We start from the raw sequence: 19,985 nt of genomic DNA on the forward strand, positions 1-19,985 counted from the left end.
GCTGCAGGGGGCTGGGTGTGCAGCCAGACAGCTGTGAAGCGTTGCTGATGCTGACGACTTCTGTCAACCTGACAGGTGCTAGAATCATTCGGAAGACACAACTTCAACCAAGGAAATGCCTCCCCTCCATCAGACTGGACTACAAGCAAATTTGTTGGGCATTTTCTTCCTTCCTTTCTTTTTCTTTTTTTGATTTTTCGAGACAGGATTTCTCTGCTTAGCTTTGGAACCTATCCTGGAATTTGCTCTGTAGATCAGGCTGGCCTCAAACTCACAGAGATCTACCTGTCTCTGCCTCCCAAGTTTTGGGAGGACATTTGTGCCACCACCACCTGGCATGGGCATTTTCTTCATAAACAATTTATGTGGGAGGGCCCAGCTCACAATGAGTTGTGCCATCCCTAGGCAGGTGGTCCTGGGTGTAGAAGCAAGCAGACTGAGCCAGGGAGCAGCCTCCTCCAGGGCTTGCTTCAGGTCCTGTCTCCAGGTTCCTGACTTGCCATCTGGACTGTAAGCTTGAGATGAAATAAACTCCTGCCCCCTCCCCCAGGTTGTTTTGGTCATGGTCTTCAGCACAGCAGTAGAAAGCAAACCAGACAACCCTTTATTGGGAGCAGAGAGCACAAAACGATGACCACAGACGGAGGAGACACCCAGTGGGCACCCTGCACAGCATCCTTCAAGACAGGCTGTCTACTAGCAAACTCACTGGGAAATGGATTCCTTGGGCAGCTTCCCATCCTCCCGGGGGTACGGAAACTCACTAACTTCCCTGAAGGAACTGTGGGTCACTAGAGATACAGCCCCTCAGGGGTGCCTTCTTGTTTTTTATAAAGAACGTTCTCTTTAGATTTTTTGAAGTCTTCATTTGTAACTTTCATTCTGCGTTCCCGCAGGGCCATCAGGCCAGCTTCTGTACAGATTGCCTGAAAGAAAGAAGAGTATGAGCCAGGCATGGTGGGGCATGCAAGGCCTTATCCCAGGTCAGTCTGATCTACAGAGTTCTAGGATAGCCAGGGCTACACAGAGAAACCCTGTCTCAAAAAACCAAACCAAACTAAACCAAGTCAAAAAAGAACAGTATGTTCAGCCTGAAATGCTTATTTTTATCTTTTGGAACTCAGAGACATATTTTGAAATAAAGTATAAGACAGACTAAACACAAGTTGCTCATTTGGGAACAGGTTATTTTTTTAAATGTCTCATGCATCATAATTTCTGAAAGAATTCAAGATGTATAAGCTGGGAAGATTTTAAGGGAGTCGACTAGCCCGGGGACCTTGGGCTCTGAGCTGTGGCTCAGGTTCTGACAGCTGTGGTTCGGTCAATTCTCGTAGCCTCACCTTCATTAAAGGTTCTTCTAGGAGCTGGAGAAAGGGACACGCCGCGTGTGTGTCTATTTCATTTACTTACAGTTGAAACATTCCCATTAGATATGTTGGCGAACAGTACTCATCTTAATGTGTTTTCTTGCCCTTGTAACGGTTGCATTAAAATACCATCCCGGGCACTGGGAGTTAAGAGTGCATGCTGCTCTTGCAGAGGACTGAGTTTGGTACCCACTCTGGGCCCACGACTGTCTGTAACTCCAGCTCCCCGTACTCAGATGCCCTTTTGTAGCCTCTGCAGGTACCTATGCTCCTGTGCACATTCCTCCCATTCCTCCCTTACATAACTAAAAATTTAAAAAACAAAACAACCCCCCCCCCCCAATTCCTAAACAAAATTCCACAATCCTGGCACTGAAAGTTGTGGAAATGGCCATCAGATTATTTTCTTTACATAGTTCAACCAAAAAGTGGCTGTGTATGAGGACAGGAAAGGTCAGCCATTTAAATTTAGGTGGTGGGCATGTAGGCATACACATACTGGTGTCACAACTTTTCTGAATGCTTGAAAAATTTTAAGAAAAGTTCATGTAGTACAATTAAAAAATATTTTTTAATGAAAATAAAAACCCACTAAACTAAGCTACCTACCCTACTTCTGCAGGACTGATGCTAATGCCCTCAGTACAGGCACTGCCCAGAAAAGCACCCTGAGTGCCTCTTCTACCTGACCAAGGCACCCACAGAGAAGCCCATTCTGCCCCACATTTATTGCTCACAGGCCTGGGCAGAAGAAAAACCGCCATTAACTCATATTTACAACAAAATCAACAGGTAAAATCAAGTAGTCCATCAATACAAGGTGGGAGTAAGAACACAATGTGGGGGGGGGGGACCCTCTGCAGCTCTGGGGTGACCTTTCCCAGCATGCACTTCCCTGACAGGACTAAAGGAGAAGTCTCACTTAAAAGATCAGGTCACTCAGGCCTTGTACAGTGGGTGGTAAGCTTAATGTTAGTGACTGATCCTTGTGGGTTCACAGGGGTGGGGTCATTTACTTCATGGAGTAGTGTATTAAATGGCTTCTAATAAAAAGCAGATCTTCCATCTGGATGCAGTATTAAACCCACAAATGGCTGTGACAGGAAAAGCTAGGCATCACACACTGGCCTAACTGCCACTCCTAGAGTTTGCAGTCTTTCCTAACAGGCCGACTCCCAGAGGCAAGCCCACCCAGGTCCTCACCTTAATGTCGGCCCCAGAGAGGTCATCCTTTGCCATGATCAAGTCATCCAAGGTTACGTCATCAGCCAGTGTCATCCTGCTTGTGTGAATCTGGAAGATCCGCTTCTTGGTCTTCTCGTCAGGCAGGGGGAACTCGATCTTCCTGTCAATGCGGCCTGCAGGTACAGAGCTTTCAGCCACTTCCATCCAGACCCAGACTTGGCTCCCATCAGGCCTTAGCCCACCCCACACTCCAACATTTACTTCTATGCTTCGTGAACATCTGTATCTGAATTCACCCCACTTGAACCCCCTGATTTGATACCTTCAGGAATAAACATAGGGACATCTTGAATAGCATTAGTGACCTACCTTAGAAACATTACAAATGCTAACAGCATATATGGCTTCCAGTGCCACCTGAATGTAAAGAATAAACCACGGCCTAGGACTCTTTTCTTTAGGGATGAGAGCAAGAGCTTGAGGCTAGAAATTCTGAGTCCGGGTAGGAAAAAACTAACAGTACAAACCTAGACTGTGAAGGGCCAAGCAGCAGAGCGTCACCTTCCCAGCCAGGATGTCCAGGAGACAGACTTGAACTCGTGTGTGCGTGTGGAAAGGACAACCTCGGGCACCTGTCACCTTGTTTTCTGAGATTAGGGTCTCTCACTTGGAGCTTGCCAAAAGCAGCTTGCTAGGCAAGAAGGCTGGCCAGTGAGCACACTATCTGTCTCCACCTCCCCAGCGTGGGGGTCACAGCTGCAAACCACCCACCCACCTTTATATGTGGGTTCTGCAGACCAAATTCAGGCCCTCCTGCTGATCAGCAGGCATTTTTCTGATTAGGCCATCTCTCCAATCAAGGAGACGTGTTTTTAGTAAATTATGGTGTACCATGGTATAACACCCCCAACCCCCAAAGCACATTTCAATCACAAACCATTAATTTTTCACAAGGAAAAAAAAAAAAAAAAACAGCAAAATTTGACCTGGTCTGATAAGTGCTGGATCCAAAGTTTCTATTCGGTTTGTGGCCATGATAACTTTTACATCTCCCCTTGAATCAAATCCATCCAGCTGGTTCAGCAGCTCCAACATTGTTCGCTGAATTTCTCTCTCACCTCCAGAGTTTGAATCATATCTTTGGAGAAAAGAGAATTGAAGACCCAGCCATTCTGTTACAAGAACAGGTACAGCAAGCACACAGCACGGAATTCAATGTTCTTTTCTCGGCCCGAAGGCCACTCCCTATCACTCAGGCAAAACAGTATCAGCGCCCATGCTTTGGTCAGGACTTGCCTCTAAAGTTTACATCTAACAATGGCCACTGCAATGGATGAGTGACTAATGCCTTCTAAAAGGGCTGGCGGGAGCTGGCACAGGCCCCTTTTCTCCGCTGTTCTGTTGAATGTTGGAAGACTGAGGACAAGCATGATCCCGGACAGAAGCAGCCGTGAGCAGACACTGATGCTAGATCCTGGTTTTAGACGGCACGGCCCAGAACAGAGGGGAAACAAGCTTTTGCCTTTTACCCCTCCCCACAACCCTGCCGTGGTGCTGTGTTTGCAGCAGCACAGATGAAGACTACTACAGACCATGTATCTGCACAGCAACTCTGTGCCTCAACCGCCACCATTTTTCCTGTCTCCCTGTTAGCCCAACCTACTAACTGGAGGGCAGAGACTACCATCATTATAGCAAGTCCCTGGAGTCCGGATGGCACTGGCTCCATCCAAGTGCTACGACACGACGGTTTCCAAACACTGCCTGGGTGGGTGTTTAGGCCCATGGAGGCCAGAGAGCAAAGTATACAGAGGGCCATGCACGGCAAGGACTCGCCTCACAGGAAGGCCTAGCATTGTTTATCTCACACAACAGTTCAAGGGCAAGTTTACCTTTTGGTCCCAATGGCATCAATTTCATCAATAAACACAATGGATGGTGCATGTTCTTCAGCAACTCGGAACAGCTCCCGAACGAGCTTAGGCCCATCACCTAGGTACTTCTGAATAAGCTCTGAGCCAACCACTCTCAAGAAAGTAGCTGAGGTTTGGTTAGCTACGGCTTTGGCCAGTAAAGTTTTACCTATTTTAGAAAAAAAGAGTAGAGCAAAGGAGAAAGCCATGTAAGTGCTGCTAAGAACCCTCAACCTAAGGACGGACACACCCCCGCAGCTGTCTGGTGCTCTGCTCTCCCGATCTAACTACATACTGTGACTACTTTGAACTCTCCTGGAAGTCATGATGTCAGCAAATACCTTTTACTTGGGTATTTTTTTCACATTTAAACTGTGTGTGTTGCGTGTGTGGAGCATGTGCCCCCGACCACATGTGGAGGGAGGACAGCTCTGCAGAGGCCATTCCTTCTTCCACCTTCACACGGCTTCTGATGATCACACTCAGGCTGCCAGGCTTGTGCAGCAGGAACCTTTATCACCGAGCGTTTCTGTGCCCTACTTGGTTATTTGTATACCACTAAAGCAGTGGCTCGCCATGGGTCACACACTGGCTGTCCTGCATAGCACATGTTTACATTACGATCCATAACAGTAGCAAAATTAAAGATATGACGTAGGAACAAAATAATTTTATGGTTGGGGGTCATCACAACATGAGGAACTGCATTAAGGATTGCAGCACTAGGAAAGTTGAGAGCCATGGCCCCAAACAATCACGATAATTACCTGCAGAAAGAACAGCTCTGCACTAGCAATACAACAATCTGGGTTTTTTTTTTGTTTGTTTGTTTTTTTTTTTCCCTGAAAGGGAGCTTCTTCCTGGGTCCCTTCTAAGTTGTATATAAATTTAACACAACCAGACATGGTGGTAAAGGCCTAGAATCTGGCATTTGGGAGGTAGAGGCAGGAGGATTAGAAGCTGAATGTCATCCTAAGCTATACAGTGACTTCAAAGCCAGCTTGGCCTTTATGAGGCCCTGTGTCAAAATAAACTAATAAACAAATAAACAAACAAAAAGAACTCTTGACCCATCCAACCCAGTATTAAAGACCAAATAAACTCTGACGAAACCATCAGTGACAAAATCCTCTGGGAACCCTAGGCCTGACCCTAGGACACAAAGCAGCTTCCAGTACAGGCCAGAGGGCCCATTACCAGCACGGCGGTACTCGGGGAGCTTGTGAGTGGACAAAATACTGGAAGACCAGTCAATGGAGCCCACAGATGTGAGGTCTGTGGTATATCTTTCCCAAGGAGGGGGGGGGGGGCGGGAAGGGGACAGGTCCTCCCATGGATTTCAAATAGTGTTTCCAGTGTTTCTAGTCCCTGCTATTTTTCTTTCAGTCACACACACACATACACACACAAAACAAATGAGTTCTCAACCTTGGTTGACCATGTACACTGAATCCACTTTGGGAGCTCTAAACGATGTGGATGCTGGTCTGAGCTCCCAAGACCAGAGTGCTCAACTCAAGGCTTTAGAGCTGCTAAGACCGTGGCCTTTTGAAAGTGAGTGAGGAGGGCTGGCTGTTGGCTCAGGGTGCTGGCAGAATTGGTACCCTTAAGCTGCTGGAAAATGACTGAGGCCAGGCTTTGTGACAGCATGTGGTAATGATGCTCTCCTTGGTCATGGGAGAATGGCAGGTGAGAAGTCCTAGGAGACCAAACAGGACAGTACAGACAGGGTAGGGCCTTTCGAGAGGATGAGATCTTAATGTCCAGAAGCAGCCAAGGAAACCTGCCAGGTTACGGGGAATCACTGACATCCCCCACCCCCCGGGCCTGCCCACTCATGACCGCGGTGCCCACATCTCACCGTTACATGCTGGTAGGCCAGGGTTCAGCACTGCAGCGGTAGCTCTGCACCAGCTCAATGCTCTGTGGCCCTGGGCTCAACACCAGCCTCTCCGTAGCTTTACTTTGTCATGAGATGAAGCAGAGTAGTGTCTTGTAGCTTCAGGCTTCTGGGGAAGGGATTTCTCAGTCCCTTGGTAGTTGCTAACACGGGTCAGTTAGAACTCAATGCCAGTTCTCTCAACAAATGACCACTCTTGCTCTAATGTGCAGAGTAACCAACTGCTAAGTATTGGTCTCCACAGCTTAGGACAACCGACTACAATGAATTAAATGTGTATACATGCTTATCATCATCCAACAATTACTTAGTATTACTGCACCAGTATACATAAACCTGATCCAAACACCTTGGAATAACTGAGCGCCATCTCCACTGCAGGCCTGATGTTTGGCCATGTTCCAAATCAATGTGTGCATGCCTTTGAGGCTGGAACGAGCAAGGTCAATCAAGGCTGAGAACTTGTTTATGTTGTAAGGGGTGGTACTGGTTTGCTGACCAGAACCTGTGGTATTCTGCATGCTAAGCAATATGTTCCATCTTTCCCTCCCACCCAGCCGCAGAGTTAAACTTAGGAACTGTGGTGGTGTTTCTCTCGCCAGTGCTGCTGGAGATACAGTGATGTGTCTACAGTGTCTAGCATGGCATACCTGTTCCTGGTGGACCATAGAGAATGACCCCCTTAGGGGGCTTTATTCCCATCTCCTCATAATACTCAGGATGGGTAAGAGGAAGCTCCACAGATTCCTAAAGAGAAGAAACATTTGGTAAAAATCAAAGTCTAACTGAAGTTATTAGCATGATTTGACATGAAAATATCTTGCTTTCCATGAAAATAAGTAGGGACTTCACTCTTCTGAAAGGAATTGCACTTGACTGCCACTTGGGCTAGGCATGCTTAACAGGACATGCATCTCATTGAAGTTTTTTATTGCCTCCCTTTCTGAGCCATACTGTTTCCATTTTTCTTTTCCAGACGTTAGCCTTAAGCATCATTTAAGTCATTCCGCAGCAAAGTTAAGACTGAATAAAGTTAAAACTCACCCTTTTCGATTAAACTACAGCCAGAACCCGGAAAGACATCCTGACGGCTGTTCCCACCTAGTGTATTACATTATGTGCTCAGCTCAGCTATCTGAGAGGTCAGCAGTGGACATCTGTGTAGCCCTGACTGATTTCCCTAGGGAAAGCAAGCAGAGAGCTGGCCCACAGTCATGGAATAACCACCTCTCCCCAGGTTCCAAGATTATGGAACAGGATTATGTACTAGGTGCCAGTACCTGTGCAAGCCTGTGTAAGTACAGACACCTCTATACAACAGCACACGTCAGCACACCTAGGACCATCACATTCTCACACAAAACAACACTAAATATGCAAAGTGTTAAAATGCTGCAGGACTATCAGTTTACTGTGACGTCAGTTCCTAACAGTACACAACTCACAGATTCACAGCTGGCATGAGTCAATAAAGAAAAACAAATATGCGAAACAACTCCAAATCATCCTAGACATGACAGCTATAAGAAACCAAGAAGTCTGGAAACCCAGAGCTGGTCCCTGCTATACCTTAATTTCCTGGATTTGGTTGTCCAGGCCCCCAATATCTGCATAGGTCTCTTGGGGGGCCTTTTCCACCTTCATCACTGTGACCAGGGGATCTGTGTCATCCATTAGCACCCCTATCACGGCATGTACCTGCAAAGGATCAAGGCGTAACATGTGATCGTGAGGTCGCAGTTACACTATCTTTCTCTCCTGGGGATCTACTTCTGGGACAAACAGCCAGGTCTCAGAGGAAGAACATACTCTTCTGGGTTTCCTTAAAGACCAGCAACTTACCTTGTGGTTGAGCAGGACTGAACAGCCTGGCTCCAGCAGATCCTTGTCCACAAACGACAGGATGCTGACGTAGTGTTCTGAGCCCACAGATGTGGACACGATGGCGTGATTATCATCAATGATCTCTTCCAAGGTTCCTACAGACATGGGAGTACCCCTGAGATCATCCACTTTCGATCTTTCCTCCTACATAGTAAACCAGGAAGAAAAAGCACATTAGCTCTTAGGGCAGATGATCCGTTTGTCTGCTAGTTACAAAGCTTGCTTCTTCATGGATTTATTCCTGTTCTGTGATGTGCATCTGTGAGCGCACACATGGCCCCAGAGGGTTCTGGGTGGTTCTCTAGCCTCCGCTGCCTAGTTTGCTGTAGGGTGCCAGGACTACAGATGCTGCTTCTTCTGGACTTTTGCCTCTTCACAAGGGTAACCTGATTTCCAGGGTGCATAGCCAGTGCTCTTACCTGCTGTGCCACCTCCCTGGCCCAGAGCAGCTGATGCTTTTAAAAGCTAGCCAGTAAGAGGCCTGCCTGTTCAACTACGTGAACCCCGCCTGCTGCCAGCTTTAAATCGCACTCACATGGTAAAGAAGAAGGTCACGGAAACTTCTTCACTCACCTCTTGCTTTTCTTCCAGCGGTTTCATCTGCTCCTGGTTCCTGATGAACTCCTCTTCCATGAGAAGATAGTCTTTTATCCTCTCTAACTTCAGCAGCTTCAGGCGGCACTGAGTGTGAGGCGTTACTGGAATTAAAACATAGGGCTTCATTTAAGGAACCTAAAAATTTATAGCCAAGTTTTATTTTATGCTCATCAGAAAGCCAATAAGGACCTGAAGTGCAGGGCTGGCAGCATGGCTCAGTGGTTAGAGTGCTTGCTGCTAAGCCTGAGGACCTGACTCTGTCCCCCAGACTCACAGTGGAAGGATAGAACTGAGTCCTGTCAGCTGTGCTGTGACCTCCACATGCTCACAACTGCATCTGAGTGTGCATGCATGCACACACACACACATACATACACACATGCTGTGATAAAGGAGCTGAAAAGATGGCTAGCAGTTAGGAGCATTTGCTGCTTTTCCAGAGGACCTGGGCTCAGTTCTGAGTGTCCATATGGCAGCTCACACAGTGCTTGGCACAAACACAGTGCACATATACACAGGCACGCAAAACACTCAATACACACAAATCTTAAAAAAAGAAAAAAAAAAACCCAAACTAATAAAGAGTAAAGTTAAGTTCAGACATGACCCAAATTTCGATATTATAACACTTCATTTTACAGAATGAAAATGTTTCTGGGACTGGATTTGTAATTTAAACTTTTATTTAAATTGTGGGGCACAGTTAATCCCAGTCCCCAGGAAGCTAAGGCAAGGGGATCGTGAACCTAAGGACAGCCTGGACAGCACACCGTGTCTCACAACAGACAGGGCCATTAAAATAAAAGCTGTGGGTAAAGGCACTTGCTGTGCAAGCCCAATGACCTCAGTTTCATCCTCAGAAAAGTGACAGGAGAGAACCAACTCCCAAAAGTTGTCCTCTGACCTTTACACGCACACTGCAGCACGTGCGTGTGCCCCCTGTAAAATAATAAAAATTAACAAAGCAACAAATGATTTACATTTTTAATACCTCAATGGGGCTGGCTATTTAAAGACAATGAATGGACTTCCTTCCTTCCTTCCTCCCTCCCTCCTTCCTTCCTTTTTTCGAGAAGGGTCTCTATGTAGCCCTGTCTGGTCTGGATCTCAGTGACCTATCCGCTTGTCTCTGCCTCCTGAGTGCTGGGATTAAAGGCATGCACCACAGTGCACTGTGAGTGGGATCTCTTAGCATGAGACAAACTTATGTAATATTGCATTTTAAGAAAAAATATAACTTCTACACCAACGTAGTGGAAGGCTCCACATGAGCTAAGTAGAATGGGGTTAAAAAGCCCGCGCTAATGCTTCAGTCTCCCGAGACTTCCTGCCTCCTCCCCTTTACGTCCATGTTACATGCAGAGTAGCTTCCTGGGAGCTGGGAAGAGAGCAGGGGACAAGGACATTACCCAGTGGCAGTTTGCTGGCAGCATCTGGTCCCTTTGTTTTCTTCTTCTTTTTCCCCACTCTAGTTGGGACAGGAGGTTCATATTTCTTTTTCTTATCCTTGAGTTTTTAGAAGAATAGGAAAAAGAAGTCAAATGGAAATCATAAAATGCACATATATTTCTGTATCACTACCATCTATTTCTAGGGGTAAAAATGTTCCCATCTTTTAGGATATTTAAAATAATTGTCTTTTTTATTAATACTTTTAAAAAAATTAAATTATATTATTTCCCCCTTCTCTTTCATCCCTCCAATCCCTGTCACCCCCATATGTTACACTGATGGCCTCTTTGATTACTGTGACATATATGAGCAAAACCCGCTGACTCTGTAAACTGTCTTTTAAAAAGCAGATCACACATTCCTGCACTCCAAGGTTTAGCTGCACTTAGCAAGTGTGATCTCTTTAGAGAGATGGCAGCGACTCAGAAGTTTTCCATAAGTAGAGAGGTAAGCACTGAGTTACTTGCCTGAAGTCTGAGTACAGTGAGGCCCTTCTCACACTCAGGCAGTCTACTGTAAACCTTCCACGATGTTTACACTTTAGAAATCATTACCTCAGGCTAATACGCTTCTCAAAATCAGAAAGCAGCTGATACATTTGTATTCTGGGTTACTGAAATAACTACCACATCACTTTGATTTTTAAAGTTTGTGGCTCTAGAAAGAACTCACTGAGACCTGATGGCGGCTTCCACAGCGTGATCAGATCACGTAAGTATCTTGCTTCTTACTTACCTTGTCATCCTTCTTGCCACCCCCAGGACCATGGCCACCACTCTGACTTTGACCCTGTTTAGAAAAAAGAAAAAAGAAGAAGAAAACAGAAATTCAGAATATAATCACTTCATAAGAACACCCTACTGCTACTATGAGTCTAAAACACAGCACTCCCCATTGTGACAATTGGAAACCCGTGTGCCTTGCAGCCCAGGTATGCCCTCAGTGTGGAGAAATTCTGCAAATAACCCAACTCTCAGAACTGAGAACCATTCTATGATGTGGCTATCACTAAGGAGGCTGACAGTCAGAGACCACTCCTCTGAACCAGGACATTCTCTAATATAAACTCCACCTCAGACTTCAGGAAAGCTGTCGCACATACTCCACAGCCACTTATCTCTCCAGAGACTTTCAACAGCAACTACCGTGCTCCGGTCACGACAGCCTGGCTCCTACACAAGTTTCTCTTCCCCACCTGAAGGCGTTACTTAACGTATGAAAAGCTCACTGGGATTTCTGATTTGAAAACTGCTTAACACAGGGCAATGACTCAAACTGAGGTACTTTAAGTATCTTTGTAGAAATAGCGTGTTCAGTGCACGGGTGGGTGCATGTGTGCATGCCAGAGCACACATGTGGAAGCCAGAGGACAACGTGTGGGTCCCGGAGTTAAACTCCAGTTGTCAGGCCTGACGTCAAATGCCATCTCATCAGCCCAATGGTGGTGTTGTAAAGACGAGTAACAATGAAGTTCCTGACCAGAGAAGCCATGCAGGCCCCAGCCAACCCCAGGCAGGCACCGCTAACTAATAAACTGGCAGTTTCATTTTCAAGACACAGGGTTATTGTAGAATTAATGTCAAACATATCTCACCACACTCAAGGTTCTTAAATCTTTGTGTTTTACTCTGAATGTAGTTAAGGGCTGAAAGAGAGAGACTCTGGGAGACTGTTCTGCTGAAATAGGACGTACAAGTCAGAGCCATTAATGTTTCCTTGCTTTCTAGGGAACTTTGCTTATTACTGAGCAACCAGCACCTGGGAGGTGTCTATTACGGGCCCAACTCTGTGCTAGCTATTTTTCCTTCACGGCCATTAATTCAACACAATCCCAAGATAGGTCCAATCCTGAAAATGTGGCCTGTAGAATCTGAATTCTGGCCCCACCACTACAGACAATGTGGCTGTGGTTACGTCAGGTTTCTCCACTGAGTTTTGGTGTCCTTATGTGGATGACACTAGTCCCTTCCCCCTACTGTTGAAGATGAATACAGCAAATATGCCCTTAGCACTTCTATGAATTAAGTTCTAGCGATAGACTACTGGGTCAGGAGTCTAACTGCCACTGTGGCTTCACGGGTGTTGGTCCAAAGCCAACCTGGTAGCATTCCTCACACTTCTGTCTCTCTCTCCACCCCACTCCCATTCTCTTCCAGTTCATGCCTTCTTATTTGGCCTTCAGCCTCCCAAGAGAGAGAGCTAGTACCCTTGAAAATAATCAGTTTGTTGGGGGATATTATTCTGAGGTGTTTTGTTTATGTTGCATTTGTTTAACTCTGTGAAGCTGTGTTACGCTGCCTGTCTAAAACACCTGATGGTTTAATAAAGAGCTGAATGGCCATTAGCGAGGCAGGAGAGAAGAATAGGAGGGGCTGGCAGGCAGAGAGGATAAATATGAGGAGAAATCTGGGTGAGAGAGAGAGATCTGGGAAAGAGAGAGAAAACAGGAGGACTTCAGGGGCCAGTCACCCAGCTACACAGCCAGACACGGAGTAAGAAGAAAAGGTATACAGAAATAGAGAAACATAAAAGCTCCGAGGCCAAAGACAGATGGGAAAATTTAAGAAAAGCTGGAAAGCAAACAAACTAACTAAAACAAAACAAAAAATGCAAGCTAAGGCTGGGCAGACATTCAGAGAACTAAGTGCCCGCGTGTGATTTATTTGGGAGCTGGGTGATGGGCCCCCCAAAAGCCCATAAAAGCAAAAACAACCGACAATAATCAGCTAATGTCAGTCCTCAAAGCCATCAGTTGCTCTGTAATGTCCTTAGCTCAGCATACACCTAGCAGTCCCAGGTTCACCTCGAACCTTTCCAGTCCGGCTCCAGCGGATGACATTTTCCTCACCTCTGGGACACTTTACATGTCTCTCAGTCTCAAAGAAGAGCTACACCTTTAATAAAGCTCGGCTAGATATGCTGGGCAGTGCTAAGCATTCTTGGAAGATTTCTTAAAAGTGTGTGTGTGTGTGTGTGGGGGGGGGGGTCCTGGCATACCAGAAGATGGTGTAAGATTTCCTGGAGCTGGAGTTACTGGCGGTTGTGAGCATCCTGGCACTGTTTCTGGAAACAGAACCTGGGTCCTCCGGAAGTGCAGCAAGTGCTCTTAACCCTTTCCCCATATATGGAGACCATGGTCCAGAGAGGTTAAAGGACTTGCGCATTGTCTCAAAGCTTGTTAGACAGAAAGGCAGAAATCACTTTAGGGTGTTTCTTAACTGCTCTAGAAAAGACAGGACCTGTGTTCCACCAACGGCCACTTGACTGCACTTCAGTTTCCTCAATAAAACGGGGATATTAATTACCTTCGGGGCTGTTCTAAGAAGTAAGAACTACGAAAAAATGTCCGTCGCACGTTCAGAATACCTTTTCAGGACCTTTGTGTGTTCTGGCCTTTGCAGCTAGGCTGACCTCAAGGCTGTCTCAAGTTCTTGGCAACTTCTGATCCTTCTGCCCGGCACCTGCTTCGCTCAGGTATTAGCACGGATTACTCCCCTACTCCCTCAATCTAGGCCTCTACTCAGATTTCACACCCTCGGGGGTCCTTCGCTGACACCCAACAAAAACAGCCACTTCTCACAACACAGCCCACACCGCTGGCTGGCCCGGCCCTACCCGATCGTGTTCCCCGACGTGTTTACTGTCTCCCTCCTCTAGAATGGAAGCGCCATGGAAGCGGCGACGTCGTCAACCGTGCTCCCCCGTTACCCTCACCGCCTAGACGGGACTCCGGCTCGACAAACCAAACGGGAGAGCGCCGAGTCGTCGGCGGATTAATTCGACGCTGGTTCCGGGGTTCAGTCACTGTCACCCGGCGTCGGCCAGGCTGCCCCGCTCGACTCCCAGCAGGTCCGTCCCCGGGATTCCGCGGGGCGCCGTCCGTTCCGCCCGCGTCCGCCGGGGAGCACAAACCGCTCCGCTCCGCCCCGTCCCACGTCCCTCCGTCCGCCGAGGGGCCCAAGAGTGGGCCGCGTCGTCTCGTCCTCCCGCCTTCGCTGCCCGCGACCACCGGCCGAAACCCTTAGTCACTCACCATCTTTCCCCAGTCGTCCGAGCCGCCACCGCCGGAAGTGCATCCACCAAAAACGACCCCGTCAGAAGCGGAAGTGACTAAGAAAAACTACGGAAGCCTATAAGGACCAACTCCTTCGCGGGCGCATTTGCGCGCGAAGGGCTCGTCCCAGTTTGGTACCGGGATTGGTTAAACACTTGGGGGCCGAACTTAAAAATAGTTTACGTGGGGGAATTCTAAATAACTACTTTTGGGCTGTTGTCAGTAACTTAAGACAATGATCTTGGTTGTCAAAGAATTAGGGCAATTTTGAAAATTAAAAAAAAAATCCAAAAATTATAACCGGGAAGAAGTTTTAGCCCCCAAAACTGGAATAGTAAAGTTGAAGTGTACACAGCATTTAAGTTCTTCTTTAGTTTCTGGAGTTTGCTAAATCTCCTGAAAATGCTAAAGTTATCTAAACTTGCGAGATACCCGCTCCCCCACCTCCATGACAAGTGATGATGACCCTGGCAAATACTGTTAATATCTTTGAGAGGCTGGAGAGATGGCTCAGCAGTGGTAAGCAGGGGACTCAGGTGGCAGCTGAGAACCCTCTGTAACTCCAGTGCCCCTTCTGGCCTCATCATGCACTGCAGACACATGGTGCTTGTAATAAATACAGGCAAATACTCATAAATCTTTAAAAACATTAAAAAATTATTCATCTATCAGTATTGGGAACGTTTATTATTGATGTATCCATGGTGACACCACGAAAATGTCAACTACCCTTTCTACTTCCAGAAATTTCCATTAACAGGTACCCAAGACCTTGCCTTGTGTGATCACAGCCAAAAACAAAAGAATATGTTCTAGAACAAAGTCTCTAAGCCACCAAGAGCACGAGCAGAGACCATTTGGAAAACTGTCTTCTAGACCTAAGTCCTAAGAGACCAGGGTGTTTTATAATGAAAATTTTCAGAGGAGAAATACATTATTCTTCCCCCTGCAACATAATGTATTTACTAATTATTTGGGAATTTCATACATGAATCCTGATCGCATTTGAGTCCCATTCCTCCCAGGTCCACCCTCCCATCCTTGTGCCCCCCCCCCAAAAAAAAAGAACCACACCTCGTTCAATTTGTGTTGCCCACATACTCATCTGAGCTCAGTCAAACTCCCAGTGGCCAGCTCCTTAAAGAACACCGAGTCCTTCCCCACCACCGCCAGAAGCCATCCGCTGTGAAGAGCTACACGTCAGCATCTTTATCACAGTTTTTAAAGACTCTTCGGGACTGGAGAAACACGTTCTTGACACTGTTCCTGCACTGGCTACAGAGAAGAAGGCAGGACATTGGGGCTGGAGAGGTGGCTCAAGGGTGAGAAACACCTGCCGTTCTTGTGAGGTCAGTCCCAACACTCATAATGGGGTGGCTCATGGCTTCCCGTAACTCCAATTCCAGGGGATCCCATGCCCTCTTTGAACCTCGAGGGGACCTGCAAACATGTGGTACGTAAAGTAGTTAAAAAGATTTTAAAAAGAGATTGGGGACACTGAAAATGGGCAGAGTCCCAGTGAAATTGAGGAGGGACAGCCACCCCACTTGGGACCCTGGCCAGGTGTTAAGCATTACTATTAATTAGTGCTGTTAGTATTAATGAAAAGCTCTTTAAATTCTTAATGTAAGTGTTCCTTATGTTCTTTTTCCTAAATGAGGAGAGAGTTTGGGGGAAAGGAAATCTGCCTCCCTAATTAGCAGCCATTGGACTCTGTCTTGGTGCCCTGGCTGCTTGGAACAAAACGACTGTTAGCCAAAGAGCCAGCATCTTGGGTGTTTTGAATACTCCACAGACACCTCGAGAAAACGATACACAATTACAGTTGATTGCCTTGGTTGTTTCAAACACTTTGTACCGGGCTTTTTGCTATTACCTCGATGAATTTCAGATGACCCTGCAATCCCTTCTGCCTAGGCCAGTGGGGGCTCATTTTCCCTGATGGTCTAGCAGAGGGACTGCTGTAAGAGGGACCTTAAAGAGGCAAGGTGATTGGTGCAAACACAAGTCTTTATTAGCACGCGGGGTGTATTCTGATGATCTAATCTCCTTCTCTGCCTATGCGTACCGGCTGCTCCAAGCTTGCTCATTGAGTTGACCCGTCGACACTCCCCTGTGCTGCTGCCCAGGATGTTGTAACATTAGGCTCAATAAAAGTCTTCCGTTGAGTGGTCTTTTCTTGCCTGCTTTAGTGGTAAAGGAAGGAAGTTAAATGTACCCTTGAGGGGCTGGAGACGAACTGGTAACACAAAGAAAGAAGCGGTAGAAGCAGCAGAGTTGTGGTGATGGCAAAGGCAGAGAGACCACAGTGGCAGCCACAGCTTAGATCCTGTCATTGACAGCTGAGCAATCGGCAGGTGGCGACTGAATAGTCTGACAACAGCCAGAGCCGGATGAAGAGTGACCTGAGCAGAGAGACGGCACGGAGCGGGGAGCTGAGGCTGTGAAAGGCTTGCAGGGACAGTGAAGGGCGGCTGCAGCTACTGGCTGCTAGGAGACTTCCAGAGAGCTGTCACGTGCCCAGGGCCAAAGGTCGCAGAGACCCCAGCTTTAAGAGTGGCTGGTGTTAAGTACTAAGGGACCCTGGTTTCTGAGGTCTACACCAGAGCTGTACTAACACGGGATGCTGTCAGCTGCTGAGCCCCAGAATGCAGGCTCACTTGGATGTTGCCACGCCGGCTGCAGCCAAAGGCTGTGGGGTTCCTTACGTCCCCAGGACACAAGAGCTATCTATGATGCTGGTAGAGCTAAGGATCTCGCTATCCAAGAACTATAGCAGGATCTGAACACTAGAGGGCACCACCTGCCACCGCCGCCACCTGTCTGCTGGGCAGCCCTGCTGTCCATTGCGGAGGACCAAGGGAAGCAAAAGCTGCCAGAGCTAGCTAATACTTAAAGCGCTTCTTCTTGTCTATGTGTGATTTCTGTCTAGGTAGAACAAAAGGACCTAACCTGGACACGGGGATAGGTTACTTCATAAAATTACATAAATAATATATACATATTATATACAATAGATACACATATAATATATACATATGTGTTTATATAATTATACACACATTATAACATATAGTGTATGTATGTGTATACACATATATGTGTATACACATACATACATACACATGCATACATACATATAACATTTAGAAGACTATGGCCTCCTTACCACACAGGAAAGGAATGTCCCTTGTGTCCCCTCATTTTGATGATTAAAGTTGAAGTCGTGAGTTAAAGATGAACTCGGCTAGGGCAATGACATGCACCTATAATCGAATCATAGAGACCAGAGGATTGTGAGCTGGAGGCCAGTTGGAACCCCACTGAAAAGTGGATAAACAAGGACTTATTTTTTTAAAATAGGCAGACAGAGTCCTGTGAGTTGGAGGCCAGCCTGGTCTACACAGCAAGTTTTAGGCTAGCCAGGACTACATAGGCCTTGTCTCAGAGGAAAAAGGACGGCCAACAGGAAAGGTTAAGGAGCTCTGGTCTGTATTAAATGTGGTGTACAAGACAGGCCATTGCTGAGAGCAAGGCCAGCGTTGCCTGGGATGTCTAGGAATGTAACCATAATATAACTGACAGGACAGGAGGGGTCGGTCCTAAGAGGCCAGCACACTCAAAGGACAGGCAGGTCATTGACGCTTCAGACTTGCCTTCTGAGGGACATGCACAGGCAGAAGTACCTCAGTCACACAGTTTCCTGCTTGTCCCTGCTCCCTCTTCCCATTCTCGACTTCCCACTTCCATAAGCATCAAGGACTTTGTTAGCCAGGCAATGGTGGCACACACCTTTAATCCCAGTACTTGGGAGGCAGAGCCAGGCAGATCTATGTGAGTTTGAGGCCAGCTTGGTCTACAAAGGACGGCCAAGGCTACACAGAGAAACCCTGTCTTGAAAATCAAACAAAAGAAGAGCAAGATTTTACTTGTCTGTTATGTAGTAAACTTAACCTTTTTTGTTCTTTCTATTTCTTTTTCCTATTTCTTGGATCCTCTTGAGAGAGGTGGTGTGGTCACTGATCCAGGCAAGGAGAAGCTGCAAACTTTAGAAGCTCAGATGGAGATGGGGAGAAGGGGAGAGAGTGGGGGAGAGAAGGGGAGAGGGTGGGATGGGAAGAAGAGGAGAGGATAGGGGTGGGGAGAAGGGGAGAGGGTGGGGGAGAGAAGGGGAGAGGGTGGGGTGGAAAGAAGGGGAGAGGGTGGGCTGGGGCGAAGGGGAGAGGGTGGGGTGGGAGAAGGGGAGAGGGTGAGGGAGAGAAGGGGAGAGGGTGGGGTGGGGAGAAGGGGAGAGGGTGGGGAGAAGGGGAGAGGGTGGGGTGGGGAGAGAAGGGGAGAGGGTGGGGTGGGGAGAAGGGGAGAGGGTGGAGAGAAGGGGAGAGGGTGGGGTGGGGAGAGAAGGGTAGAGGGTGGGGTGGGGAGAAGGGGAGAGGGTGGGGAGAAGGGGAGAGGGTGGGGTGGGGAGAGAAGGGTAGAGGGTGGGGTGGGGAGAAGGGGAGAGGGTGGGGAGAAGGGGAGAGGGTGGGGTGGGGAGAAGGGGAGAGGGTGGGGAGAAGGGGAGAGGGTAGGGGCGGGGAGAAGGGGAGAGGGTGAGGCTCACGAATAGTTGTATGTGGTGGTTTGAATGAGAATGTCTTGGCTAAAGTCACCACACTGAGACCCAAACCAGAAGAAGCCGACACTCCCCATGCCTGGGCATCTCAGCGGCCATCTTGTGGCTTTCTCTCTGACCCATGCCAGTGTACCACCTCTTCCGTGAATGTCGTAGCTCAGATCTCTTGGTCTCACCATGACATCCATGCGGCAGCTTGTTTGTGAGCATTCGTGATACTCCAGGCTTTCCTGGAGGCAGGTAAGGATACATTAATGAGCAGGCAGAAAAAAAGTTTTCCCTAATGCATTTTATAATAAACAAGCAGGCAAACAAAATATGTAGCATGCTGTATGATGATAAAATATGTAGCATGCTGTATGATGATAAAATATGTAGCATGCTGTATGATGATAAAATATGTAGCATGCTGTATGATGATAAAATATGTAGCATGCTGTATGATGATAAAATATGTAGCATGCTGTATGATGATAAAATATGTAGCATGCTGTATGATGATAAAATATGTAGCATGCTGTATGATGATAAAATATGTAGCATGCTGTATGATGATAAATTCAATGGAGAAAATGAAACAGGGTGGTTGGGTGCTCCTGACTTTTTTTTTTGCTTTTTTGTTTTTGTTTTTCGAGACAGGGTTTCTCTGTGGCTTTGGATCCTGTCCTGGAACTAGCTGTTGTAGACCAGGCTGGCCTCGAACTCACAGAGATCTGTCGGCCTCTGCCTCCCGAGTGCTGGGATTAAAGGCGTGCGCCACCAACGCCCGGCTGGGTGCTCCTGACTTTAAATAGCAGGTGTTGATAGAAGCCACTGGAATGTCTTTGTGACAGGCTACTTTTTCTTCATAGGACGTAGAGAATGAAAGAAAGGTAAAAAGCTCCAAGGCAAAACATAGATGAAGAGAAACAGGGCAAATTAAGTTCTAAGAGCTACTGGGACAAGCTTAAGATAAGGTCGAAATTCATAATTAATATCAAGTCTCCGTGTCTTTATTTGGGAGCTGGTTGGTGGCCCG

The 19,985-nt window shown here is 47.2% G+C and overlaps 1 protein-coding gene across 1 annotated transcript; it reads right to left on the bottom strand.

The window, feature by feature from the left end:
- Positions 1 to 581: 581 nt before the first annotated feature.
- Psmc1 (proteasome 26S subunit, ATPase 1) lies at positions 582 to 14,411 on the bottom strand. Its single transcript, XM_038337513.1, has 11 exons — positions 14,335 to 14,411; positions 11,037 to 11,090; positions 10,259 to 10,355; positions 8,826 to 8,950; positions 8,211 to 8,396; positions 7,938 to 8,066; positions 7,019 to 7,115; positions 4,448 to 4,637; positions 3,542 to 3,693; positions 2,574 to 2,728; positions 582 to 926 (listed from the first exon to the last, which is right to left on the bottom strand). Exons 1-11 carry the CDS (start codon positions 14,335 to 14,337, stop codon positions 792 to 794), a joined length of 1,323 nt encoding a protein of 440 aa, XP_038193441.1. The 5' UTR covers positions 14,338 to 14,411; the 3' UTR covers positions 582 to 791.
- Positions 14,412 to 19,985: the final 5,574 nt, after the last annotated feature.

Source organism: Arvicola amphibius, chromosome 7 (assembly GCF_903992535.2).
Source record: "Arvicola amphibius chromosome 7, mArvAmp1.2, whole genome shotgun sequence".
Classification (NCBI taxonomy): Eukaryota; Metazoa; Chordata; class Mammalia; order Rodentia; family Cricetidae; genus Arvicola; species Arvicola amphibius.